Source organism: Schistocerca piceifrons, chromosome 3, assembly GCF_021461385.2.
Source record: "Schistocerca piceifrons isolate TAMUIC-IGC-003096 chromosome 3, iqSchPice1.1, whole genome shotgun sequence".
NCBI classification, from domain to species: Eukaryota; Metazoa; Arthropoda; class Insecta; order Orthoptera; family Acrididae; genus Schistocerca; species Schistocerca piceifrons.
In genome coordinates, this window is record NC_060140.1 from 678,648,930 (window position 1) to 678,662,290 (window position 13,361).

The 13,361-nt window shown below is 38.9% G+C and overlaps 1 protein-coding gene across 1 annotated transcript in view; it reads left to right on the forward strand.

Moving 5' to 3' along the window:
* LOC124790068 (ubiquitin carboxyl-terminal hydrolase 5) overlaps positions 1-11,530 on the forward strand; it is a 160,033-nt gene extending 148,503 nt beyond the window's left edge. The window contains exon 14 of the mRNA XM_047257633.1: positions 10,456-11,530. Coding sequence (XP_047113589.1) covers positions 10,456-10,628 — 173 coding nt within the window. The 3' untranslated portion in view covers positions 10,629-11,530. The remainder of the gene's footprint in view (positions 1-10,455) is intronic.
* The last annotated feature ends 1,831 nt before the right edge of the window (positions 11,531-13,361 follow it).

Here is a 13,361-nt window from a genome sequence, read left to right on the forward strand (position 1 = left end):
TATTCCTAAAAGCATTAGAGAAGTGAGAAGCTTCCTTGGATTATCTTCTTATTACCGTTGTTTTATCAAAGACTTTTGTATCAAAGCCAGGCCACTCCAAGAGTTGTTAAAAGCCAATGCTAAATTTATCTGGGGTGGTGCTCGACAAGATTCTTTCGATGTGCTGCAAAAAGCTCTGACCAACCGACCCTGTACTTGGTCTGTATGATTAGAGAGCACCTACAGAACTACACACAGATGCCAGTGGTTATGGGATTGGTGCTGTTCTGGTGCAAATTTCGGATGGAAAAGAGAAGGTTATAGCCTATGCTTCTAGGACACTTACAAAAGCCGTTACGATAGGATCCGCAAGAGATTTTTCTGGCCAGGTTTATTTAGGAGTGTCCGTCACTATGTGTCGTACTGTGGAGAGTGCCAAAGGAGAGAGGCAGTTCCTCAGAAACCACCTAGCCGACTCATACCAATTCCACAAGGCGAAACACCTTCACAGTCTGTTGGGATTGACCTCCTCAGATGATTTCCAACATCTGCTAGTGGCAATAGATGGATTATTATTTGCACTGATTATCTGACAAGCTATGCTATTACAAAAGCCGTGAAAACAGCCGAAGTATTCGATGTAGCCATATTCATCGTAGAAGACATTGTATTAAAACACAGTGCCCCCAGGTCTTTAATTACGGATCGAGGGAAAGTTTTTCAATAGAACCTTGTGACAGAGAGAAACCGTCGGTGCAACATTACTCATCACATAATGACTGCCTATCATCCGCAAATTATTGGGCTTACTGAACGCCTTAATAAGACCTTGGCCAACATGCTATCACTGTTGAGCAGAGCAACTGGGATTAGGTGCTACCTTTCATGACGTTAGCCTACAATACTGCCAAACAAGACACAACAGGATTTACGCCATTTTCCCTGGTGCTTGAGCGTGAGGTGACGTCGACGATTGACACTGTGTTTCTATTACATCCTTATGACATGGACGACGACTACATAGGAAGCTCAGCAGTTAGCTCGACTCCACACACTGCAGGCTCAAAAAAACGATCGCCAAAGGTATGACGCGAGCCACCGCCCTGTTGTCCACCAGCCTGGTGACCTTGTCTGGATCTTCACTCCTGTTTGGTAGGTTGGTCTCTCTGAGAAGCTCCTCAGGTGCTACTTTGGACCTTATAAGGTTGTAAGATAGTTGTCTGATGTTACTTATGAAATTGAAGATTTCGACCCTGACACAAGACAATGAAAGATCAGAGATATGGTCCACGTCCTTCGAATGAAGCCCTATAAGGATCCTGCAGCCCAGAGTAAATTCGAAGCTCCAGCGACAGGCAACAAGCAGAAAGGTGACGGAGAGTGTAGCAGCAAAAGAAATTTAAAGAAGATCACTTCCAGGGCAAGAATCAGTCATCAGGAGTCGGAGTATGCAGAACCGATGACTCGTTCCTGGACTAGGAGGATGTAACACCGAGACGCTGTTCCCTTGAGGAGGGAGCAATGTCGCATAAGAAGCTGAGTAGCACCATGGTGTAGTGATTATGATACTAAACTGTTGCATGGAGGGTTATGAGTTCAAAACTCACCTGGACTGTACAATTTTAATTTCTATATTTGGTTTGAGTACATTCTAGAACTATTCACAAATGTCAAGAATCATTGTACTAGAATGTTCTGTAGCCATATATATATATAGTGTATGTGTTCTGCTGGACGGAGGCAATTCGCTCCGCGCTCTTGTATGTGCATGTGCTGAATAAACCTTCGTTAAGTGAAGTTAGTGTTAGTCATTCATCTAATTACACCTTCTTCTACATGACAATATTACAGTCATAGGGTACTACATTCTTCTGTTTTGTGAAGTCACAATTTTACATTTCTGAGTGTTTAAAGCACATTATCAATCTTTGCACCATTTTGAATTATTATCAAGATCTGACTGAATATTTATGCAGATTCTTTCAGACATCGTCTGCAAAAAGTCTGAGGTTACTGTTAATATTGACTGCCAGGTCACTAACACACACGGGGAACAGCAAGGGTCCCAACACATTTCCCTGAGGCACAGCTGAATTACTTCTACACCTGATGATGGCTCTCCATCCAAGATAACATGCTGTTTCCTCCCTACCAGAAGGTCTTCAATCCAGTCACAAATTTTGCTGGATACCCCAAATCATACGTTTGACAGTAGATATATGTGTGGTACTGAGTCAAATGCTTTTCGGAAATCAAGAAATACTGTGTCTACTTGACTGCCTTGATCCAAAGCTTTCAGTATGTCATGTGAGAAAAGTACAAGTTGTGGTTTCACGTGAGCGATGTTTTCGGAATCCATGCTGGTTGATATTGAGGTGGTCATTCTGCTCAAGGTACCTTATTATTACAGACTGCATTATATGCATCATAAAAACCTTAAAATATCCGTGAAAAATGCTTAAAAATACTCGAAAAGTGTCGAAATATGCAAGCTCAAATAATAAAAAAATGTGATAGTTACTGTGTGCGTTATATCTCAAAGTTGAACCTGTGCATTATATCTCATACACATTATGAGGAAGAGTGCCAACCACGCAAAAAATCAGTACATTTAGAATGTTGATATCATTTTCTGAATACTTTCTGGGATTATTTTCTAAAAATTTGCAAAATGAGGACACATACCATGTTTCAAGAATTGTTCCTTCTTTGCTATTGTTGGCGGTATCAAGCGGATGGGATGTGAGTTAGTCACAGTGAAACAGTCGATATGTTAAGGACCAACTTCGAGATATATCGCTTGCAGAGGGACACACTCAAAAAATCCATAGTATTTTATTTAAAAATAAGCATACAATTATGAAATCTGTTGAACAGTATTAACTTTTAATTAATTCGTTCAGCACCAAACCTTGAGTTTCAAGCTTTTTAATACTTGCAGGTATATGCAAAAAATGAGTGCTAATCATAGCAATGCCTTTTTTAATAACGGAATCATTAAAAGCTTCCTTGCGTGGCCAAACTGCCAAAGTCTCTGCACTATCTAAGTCATTCACTACTCCTCTAATGGCCTCGAAATGTTGATTGAAAAACACAGCTTCGATCCATGTACCCCAACGAGTTACCACTGGTTTGGGAGGTAAAGGCACATTTGGTAGTTTTTCTTTGTAGGTCTTGATGTGAGCAGGAGCCTTTAGAAACACTTTCTTTGTGGATGAAATCAGTTTATTTGCATTCACAAACATGGAACAGACTTCCTCCGCAGGGCAGTGTACTCTATGAGAAAAGCACGTCACTTGACTCAAATTGGGATAAAATACTCAGAGGGCTTTTCCTGCTTTGATCATATAGGGGGCAGCACCTGAAATAAACAAAACATCCTTTCATCTGCAGAAGATTCTGGGCATATTTTTCTAATACCCTCATTCACAAATTTGGGGATCATAAATTGATTTATTTTTTCAAGTTCTTTGCAGGTCGCTAAACAGAAAAAAGACTGCTATTCTTTTAAAGTGCCAACAATTAAATTTGCAATGTAATGGCCACAAGCATCTGTAGATTCATCAACTGAAATCCAGATGATGCTGTCCTTGAGTTCATTGCGTATTTCTTCCAGAACATTTACATAAATTGTCGGTATTGAATTTTTACACAATGTTGATTCATTTGGCATATTTTGATTTAAGCAATATTTGCACGGGAAGCCTTTGAGGGTAGGGTTTGTAAGTTTGTGAAGACAGATATTGCTTGCAGTAAATGCTTCACATAGGTCCATGATAAACAGACTTTTTTGGTTACCTTTGGACAAATCCCTGGTGTTGCAACTCTCTGTTGAAAGATGTTGTAGTCATTGTCCTTTCTACTGCATTCCTGCAGTAGGAAGACTGGTCTTGACATGCTGGTCTATTTGAAACTTTTTTTTTTTGCAAAAAAACATTTTTCTCACAAGCTCGACAATATAAAATAATTCTGTAGTATGTAAATGTTCCAGGATGATCAGCTATCTACAAAACGGTGTTTCTTTTTCGGACGGCACGGCATACAACACATTACACACTACACGTCATAAAGAAGTTCAGCTGTGTGACGTGCGACTAAAAGCTTGCGCAGTTTAATTTAATTGTTGCCGACGCGTTCAGTATGACAGTGGGTGGGGGCACAGGAGCAAAAGCATTGACTCTGTCTGCCTGTTCTTGTTCCTCTTCTATAGTGATTTTGCTAGGCAGTGGCCTCTCTACATCTAATCTAGCTCGAGCTAGACACCGCCCATCTAAATTTTTAAAATATTGTAAACATAGAGTGAAAATATGCATCACTAGTTTTTAGTCAAAATATGCAATAACCAGCAAAAAGGAGCCAATATGCAGCATGCAAACGCATATAATCCAGTCTCTAGTTGTTATGTTTGAGCTCAGAATTTGTTCTAAGATTCCAAAACAAATCGACGTTAGGGATACTGGACAGCGGTTTCATGGATGACTTGTACCACACTACTTATAGACAGGTGTCACCTGTGCTTTTTTTCAAGAACTGGGCACTGTTTTTAGTTTGAGTGATTCAAGATAGATTATAGTTAGAAGAGGTCTAACTCTGGTGTAACTTCAGAGTAGAACCTGAGAGGGATTCCATTGGACCCTGAAGCTTTGTTCCGCTTTAACGATTTCAGCTGTTTCTCAACACCACTGACACTAATACTTATTTCATTCATCATTTCAGTGGTACGAGGATTAAATTGGAGCAATTCTGCTGGGTTTTCCTTTGTAAAAGAACATTTGAAAATGGAGTCAAGTGTTCCACCTTTTGCTTTACTGCCCTCAGTTTCAGGTCTTGTTTCAAAGGACTAGATACTAACTTCGATGCCACTAATAGCCTTTACATATGATCAGAATTTCTGTGGGTTTTGTGAAATTCATTTGACAGTATTCTGCTAAAGTAGTAACTGAACGCATAATGTATTGTTCTCTTGACAAGCCAAACACGTTCCATTTCAGCATCTCTATATCTGTAGCCCTACACTTCATTTTACACTTATTATGCAGTAATCTGGTGTTTCTTTACAGTGACTGTATAACATGGAGATTCCCTCACATTGTGAACTGTTCTACTGGGTACATGTCTATCCAGTGCTTGCGTAGTTATTCTTTTAGATTTGAGCCATAGTTCCTCTACATGCACCTGTCCTGTGCTGAAAGTTCAGAGTTCCTCACTGAGGTATGACACCACTGATTTTTTGTTCTAGTTTACTGAACATATGTATCTTCCTGCTTGTTTTAATTGCCCTTTGTACTTTGGTAATCATTGTCACCACAACTGTGTCGTGGCCACTGATACCAGTTTCGAAGTGGACATCCTCAAAGAGGTCAGGTCTGTTTGTTGCCATTAGATTGAATATATTTTTGTCACAAGCAGTGTACCTACGCTGCTCTTGAAATCATTCCCGCATGACTCATATTGTGGCTAGATAAGAGAGAAGGCTGGAAAATATTGCTCAATAATTTTACTGCCAAAAATTTTAATAAGGAACAAAACAAAACAAAAATTCACAGTTGAACTTACATCTTTTACCTACTTTTCTACATAGTAACCAGTGTTCTCAACACATTTCTCCCATCTGGTGCCAATATCGATATGTGCTCTTCGTAGAAGTCTGTTGAGTTGGAGTATAGCCATCTGCAGTTTGCTGATTTCACTTCCGCATCTGTCGTAAAATGTTGCCCGGCCAGGAATTTTTTGATGGGTCCAAACAGATGAAGGTCCAACAGAGCAAGATGAGGATACTGGTGCACCTTCCACCCAAATTTGGCAATTTCCTCATGAAAAGGAGCAGCAACGTTGAAGCGAACGTTGTCATGAAGTTTGACACAGTCAGCACATTAATGTTATGGCGTTCGTCACAAGACATGACGCAACTTAACCGAAGTTTTTTTTTTCCATGCAGGGGAACCAGTGGGATTCCACTCTGTAGAGGTCTGCTTGGTGTAGGCCTAAACCTCATCACCAGTGACGATTCCTTTCAGAAAGTCAGTCCTTTCTGTAGCATAATGCATTAAGTGATCCAAGCTTGTCATCATTCACTAGCCCTTGTGATTGTCTGTCGGGTTCTTAGACATCCAGCGAGCACAAACTTTACGAAATTTCAGTGTTTAATGAACAATATCATACACTGCACAATAGGAAATGTTGAACTGCTGCAATAAGGTTTGCAGTTGTACACGTCAGTTCTTCAAAATTACTGCCTCAGTGGCTCTAGCATTCTACGGGGCTGCAGTTGTTGCCGGCTACCTGGACCCTGATAAGTCACTAAGGTTCAGACTGCCCTATTAGAACAACACCCACCACCTGGAGACATTGTTACGATCAATACAGTTGTCCCCAAACATGCTACACATGTCCTTGTGAATTTCACTTTGTTTATGCCCTTTGGCCCACAAATATTGAACTGCACTTCGCTGCTCTTCACAAGTTGATGATGGTAACATGTGTGCCATGTTTGTTTTGTAATTGAGGAGTCTCTCGCTAGAGTTACACATGAAAACAAAATACCCACTGTTGCACAAACTTCAAACTGTATTTTCATGACGTTTCACCACTCCAGTTGCAGTACCAGGGGAGAAAAAAATTATTGTGCATTACTTTCCGAACCTTCCTCGCATGTTGTAAACATGAAAAATGTGATAGCCGAATGTAGACTGTTGCATGTTTTTTGTGCACCCTGCCCATGATGTAGTCATTAGTCACTTCACTAATAACTAGCAGTTTGCATCTCTGTATAACCAAAGCAATACGGTGTTGCTTCATAAACATATATCAACAGTATAAAATTGGTCTTCTCTGTGGACATGCCCACGAGGCTTCATAGCTTCATACAGTTGTCACCACACACACAGATTCATCTTTGGGGACTAAAACTGTGACATACTGGGTTAAAATACCTTTTCTCAGTCGATTGCACTGTGATTTTTGACAAATATTCCCCAAAAAGTAATTAAGTTTGTTCTTCATGCTAAGTTTGGTGAACAAATTACTAAGAAAGTCTAGACTTGTAATGGTGGGTGGATGATCCTTTACTCTTGACTAATTTTAAAATATGTGCAGATGGGCAATGTCATATTTGATTTTCTCTCTCTGAAAGTGAGTTCCATGTGCTTTAACTTTGGTGAGAGATATTGAGAAGTAATATCTATGGTGTGAGCTTAGTGCACTGAACATTTCATAAACATCAAACAGTAGTCATGTGACAAAAATAGGATATCATTGTTTACATTTGGAGCTAAGACCAAAACTTTAATATTACACATATTTTCCTGTTCATGTGTGTTTGTAAGTAACAGCAGTGGTGGTGATTTATGAATGAAAACTGAAATTGGTCAGAGGAGGGAGTACCACAAAGGTCAAATTATAGTCGCCATATTAGCAAGAGATCCTGATTATTATTGAGGCACCGTGCAATGAATGTACAAAATTGTGAGGCAAATTTATGTGACTGAGTGACTTTATATTTGAGACAAGTCATGCATAAATTGAGTAGTGTCGGTGTGTATTGCAATCTCTTGAATGCATGTACATTTTGAGCAATTTTCACCTGCGGGTATGCTTTGTGGGACAGTCGGTTATTACCCGTAGATTATACAGTTCTCCAAACCATTGTGTTTGTTTTAAAGTACTCACAATAGTAAACTGTGTATGAATACCTATGATATGGAGAATTTGTGTGTGTGTGTGTGTGTGTGTGTGTGTGTGTGTGTGTGTGTGTGTGTGTGAGAGAGAGAGAGAGAGAGAGAGAGAGATTAATTAATATTTTAGGTACCGTAATTGTGATGAAAGATCTAATATATGACACCATACATAGTTTCACCCTTAAAATATTTCAGTACACAATAAATCACTATTTTGCTGCATGTCATGGCTCCAAATTCAATGTTTTCCAGGATGCTTTCACTTTAGTGTTCTAGGAAGCCATTTCAAAATGCTGCCACAGCATAATTTGTTTAAATTGAGACTCAGCAAAGCCCTAAATGTAGGCAAGTGACTTCTCAGCTGTGGCATTGGTCACAAACAAGCAGAATGCCTCTCTATTTCGCCCTTCAGAGATTTAAACCAGGTTCATTTCAGATATTTGATGGGAACAAATATTCTGTTCTGAGCATCTGAGTGCTCACTAATAGATACCTTCATTCTATGCTGAGAGCACAATAAACTTACCAACATCTTGACTGCAGATAATAGTGATACGATATAGGTACGTAGTATTTATTATTGAATGCTTTGTGTAGTAAAGATGGAGAAAAATAAGCAGAAGAAGACGCGCTCTTCAAATGCCTCCATAGCAGAAATAATTTCTGGCTGGAAATTAACTTAGGCTACTATAAAGACGTAATTGAAGGTAAAGAAAATTGTGGAAAAGGGTTGCCATTAGCTTTAATTAATGATAGATAGAAACAAACTGTAACTGGAAAAGTTTAAAATTGTGTTATATAACGTACAGAAAAAGACCTAGACATCTTTCGTGCTTTACAGTTATCTCATGTTAGTTCTATTTATTGCACCGTAATTTCATTCACTCGGAACCTCAAGACTAAATTGTTAATTATTTAATTCTAAAAATAGGTTTGCTGTGTGTCAGAACATGCCGAGGTCATTGGAATTCATTGCCATCCTCAGTACACACATTGAAATAATGATACCTCACAATTAAATGAAAACAAACAATAAACACCACATGATAAAATAAGTGTAAGCAGTTATGAGACATGATTGGATGTCAGTATAACTTCATACATGTACACACCATCAGTAGGCACGTAAGTGTTAAGAGTTGCAATTGTATATGACATCTAGGACAGCCACTAAGAATGCATTAGTATTGTTTGTTTTTAGTGTTGTTAACAGGTCTGGTAGTATATATAAGGGGCATCAACAGCATCAGATGTTAAGTGCTGAGGTGTAGCTAGTGGCTTGCAGTCTGCACCATATACCAGCTCTGTCGTGGTGACAAAACTTCCTACATTCTCTGACAAGAGTTTTTAAAAAAAATCAGAAGAGGATGCAGTGGTGGTGCAACGTAATACTGACAAGTGGGCTCATGCTGTCAAGTTCTTTTTAAATTTGACTTTATTTTGTAAACACCTAATTAGCAGCACATACCCTCTCAGCCCATTAAGTTTCATTTCGTTTCCTCCTCCTTCTTTTGGGTACTTCATTTGTTTTGGCAGGCAGTGTAATTCTCAGCAGTTAAGGTTCCTGATACAGATTACTGTCTGCTGCAGTGGATCAGAATGCTGTGAAAACAGCAAGAAGCCTATTCAGGCAGTATGGCTTCAAAACATAATGTTGTCATGATTAACTTCCTGACAAAGTTCAAATCAAACACGTCATTCTTAGGCCTTAGGCAGTGTAGCGCATTTGTCTTTGAAAACAGACTGTGGCATTCATCAGATTTGCAGCTTTCTTCCGAGCATGATGCAAACATAGGAACTGTTGGTCACAGACTTAGGCTGTGTCCTGTGTGGACAAATTTTCAGTAGTTAGAAAGCCATCATTACTCATTGTGAAAGAAACATATCGACATCAAAACTTGCTGAGGAATATATTTCCATATTCTGCTAACTGATTGATAAAGACGCCACTGCTGATTGACCTACATGTACTTACTATTCCAGTTCATCTACACACATGAGGCTGTCATAACAGTTTACACTTGATGTGGGCAAGAGTGTGTGGTTACTGTGTTAGAGACTAGAAAGCATTTTTGTAAGAGGTGTTCCACTATTACTGGCTGGTGTTGAAATGCGCACACTTATTTTTCACCACAAATAGTTCAAAACTTCTCTTTCATACTCTTACACTAAATGTCTATGAAATGCTTAGCTTTATTTATGAGTTGTCTCCAAAAATTCTTATGGGAGCACTTATTATCTGCACTCGTTACGTAGATCACTGATAATTTCCTTAATGTAACTTTACAGAGTGAAAAAAGAATTATTTCAATCTCCAACATTGTTGGAGTAGCACATTCGCGTATTTGCTTAAAATGTTTTTGTTGAGAAAAACTTGTTTACTTGTTTTAAACCTCTGTCTGTGTAAAATGAAATAAATAGATTCCATTGCCAAGTTGCGAAGGGACAACTGCAATTGAATTTTGGGAAATTATACTTCCTTCTTCAATGAGAGAGAGCCATCTGTTGCTCAACACACAAGGAAGACAGGTTTCCTTCTAATTCTTCATTTTTCTCTCTTGACTTTGATTTATTGAATTTTTTGACCAGATATGTTTTTAAGAATTTTTTTCTCTTCCTATATGTACTGGATGATAACAAACCAGTTTGAAAACTCAGCTTCCATTTGTAACTGTGGACCTGCTATCACATTTCATTTTGAAGTGAGGGCAATTACCCATTTTACATTATTTTAATTCTTAATATTTTATATGTAGATTAGTTAATTACAATATTTTAATATTTGTGAATTCTTTTGCAGAATATCAGCTAGTAGCCTTTATATCACACATGGGTACATCATCAATGGTGGGTCACTATGTGTGTCATATCCTACGTGATGGGCAGTGGGTGATTTACAATGACAATAAAGTGGCTCGTTCTGAAAACCCTCCAAAGGAACTTGGATACTTGTATCTTTACAAGCGTTTGTGATTTAAAACTTGAAATACTGAAGTCAATAGTGAAACTCCATTCCTATCGTCACATGTTTAATAAAAGTGTGCATGCTGACAAGTTTTTTAAAATGTTGCCTGCATTTTATTTTATTACTGCCAAATACTCAACTAGTAAGTCTGTATTTAATACTGAGGAATGTGCTGTTACTTATTTATGAACTTTTGTACTTTGCTGGCAAATGAGAATAGCCAATATCCATTTGCTCACTCAAAATATTATTTAACTGCTCACAGTATTAGTACTAGATTATATTACTGAATTCAGATGTGTACAGAGCAGTAAACAAATACACAATATAAATTTTTGTGAATTTAACAAATATGGTTATCTGAATAACAATAATAAACTGTTTTAAAAGTTACATTATGTTTTCTTAAAAACATGTCATTTATTTGATTCTGTGTTAATTACAGAGTTGTTTTAAAGAAATTAAAACAGTATTCATAAAATAATCATATATTTCAGAAACATTACCAAAAAAGCTTATGTATGTTAATAATGAATTGTTTTAAGCTGTTTATATTAGAAGTAACAAGACATGTATGTAACACATTGAAATGTAATTGACATTTCAAATAGAATTGTAAGACCTCCTGTGCACCATATTATCGGAACATTTATATGGAAACATTACACCTGCTAGTAACAGGTCTGTGACACTTTTAAGCCCATTGATGCAGGGTGTGAAAACACTGCAAATAACATATGGCACAAAACAGAACGATGCCACCCACCAAGAAATGAATATGAGCACTATGAACCAGAATGCACCATTAACAAGTTCACCAGTGCCTGCACCCATTGCCTGCAAAGAGAAGAAATATCATGTTAACTATTTGTATGATGAAAATAATTAATGCTGTTTTTGATTTTAATAACTACAATGTTTTGTGTTTACTGGGACCGCTATAATCCCTTTTAACCACTATCACATTCTTGCTTATTATACATCCATTGTGTTCCTTATGCAAGTAAGTAGACATCAGTTGTCATGTGATACTGGCAGTTCAGAATTTAAGTCCCCTCTCCACAAATTTTAATTAAATGAGTTTTGTCCTACAAAACAAACAAAGCAAATCAATAGTGTACTGTGTCACGTTGGGAAGTGAGTAATAATCCTTGATAAATTGTTCTGCTAGCTTGTTGTCGCAGATGATTGATTGTAACTGGGTATTACTGAATCCAGCTGACACCTGTGTTCTAAAATGCAGTCAATTTTCCCTCTTCAGCAAACTTGGGGAGAACAAGTAACAATTTTCATCAAAAAGCCAGACACCCAAGAACATGCCTGTGACCCTACAGATTGCTGGTTGGATGCACAATGCCATGATGATGGCAGTTCAGCAGGTGTACTGGGTGGGGTGGCAGTTGTCAGATGAGGTGAGTAGAGAAGAAGAGAGGTGGGAGGAAGGTAGGGTGTTGGGGGTAGGTAGTTAGTGGCTTGGAGGGAGACAGCTGGTTTGTTGGCTAGCATTTCAGGAAGATGGTGTGGCAATTGTACAGGCTAAGAGTGTGATGCAGGGCTACTGAAGACAGTGGGGAGCTGTGTATGATGAAGGTAACATGAAGATATAAAGCGGAAGGGTATGGTAAGGCATAGCAAGAGGAAACTGTGGGGTAGAGGAGTAACAAAGGGTTAATGGAGACATGGGAGCTAAGGAAGTGTTGCAAGGATAACTCTCGTCGGGGGGGGGGGGGGGGGCAGAGGGGGAGGGGGGGTGCTGGAGGAAAGGGTCCAGATGGTTCATGTTGTGAAGTGGCCATTGAGCTCGAGCATGTTATGCTCGGATGCATATTGTGCCATTGGATGGTCAACTTTGTTGTTGGCCACAGTTTGTCGATGCCAATCATTCTGGCAAATAGCTGTTTGGTTTCATACCAACATAAAAAGTTGTTTAGTGACTGAAGCAGAGTTTGTATATGACACAGCTACTTTATGACTGCCTCTATAAAGGAATAGGATAAGTCTGCGACCAGACAGGGCTAGGAAGAATTGGGTGGGTGAATTGGGCAGGTTTTCCATCTGGATGTTCCACAGGGATATGTTTCCTGTCACAAGGGATTGGAAGTTTTCAATAGAGATAGATAAGGTGTTTTATAGGTTGACTGGTGACGGAATACCATTTGGAACGAATATCATATGGGATGGACTGATAAAAACAGTTTTAGAGGGTTATGTAGAAGGGAAAAGGAAGCGAGGAAGGAAGAGATTCCAGATACTGGATGACATGATGGACGGTACAACATACAGCAGCCTTGAGAAGGAAGCAATGGATCGCAGAAAATGGAGAGGCAAAGGACCTGCTAATATAGCAGATAACTGATGGTGATGATGATGATGATGATGATGATGATCATATGGGTGGGGATGTGTCTCATTTCAGGGTTTGATGATAGGTGATAAGCTCTGGCAAACCATATGGTTGTTTTGTTCCAATTCAGGTTGATATTTGGTATTGGGCAATCTACTTTGTACCAAATTCTTGTGTGTGTGTGTGTGTGTGTGTGTGTGTGGGGGGGGGGGATTACAAGTGTGTGAGGAAGTTTGTTTGTGGTCTGTCAAGGCCTTCATGAGACCTTCAACGTACTGGGCAAGGGAGTCCTCATGTGTTGTCCACAGGTGGAGAAGTTGCATGGGAGAAATCTTTGATGTGGAGGGGGTGACAGTTGTCAAAATTGCAGGTACTGTTGGTGGTTAGTGGATTTAGT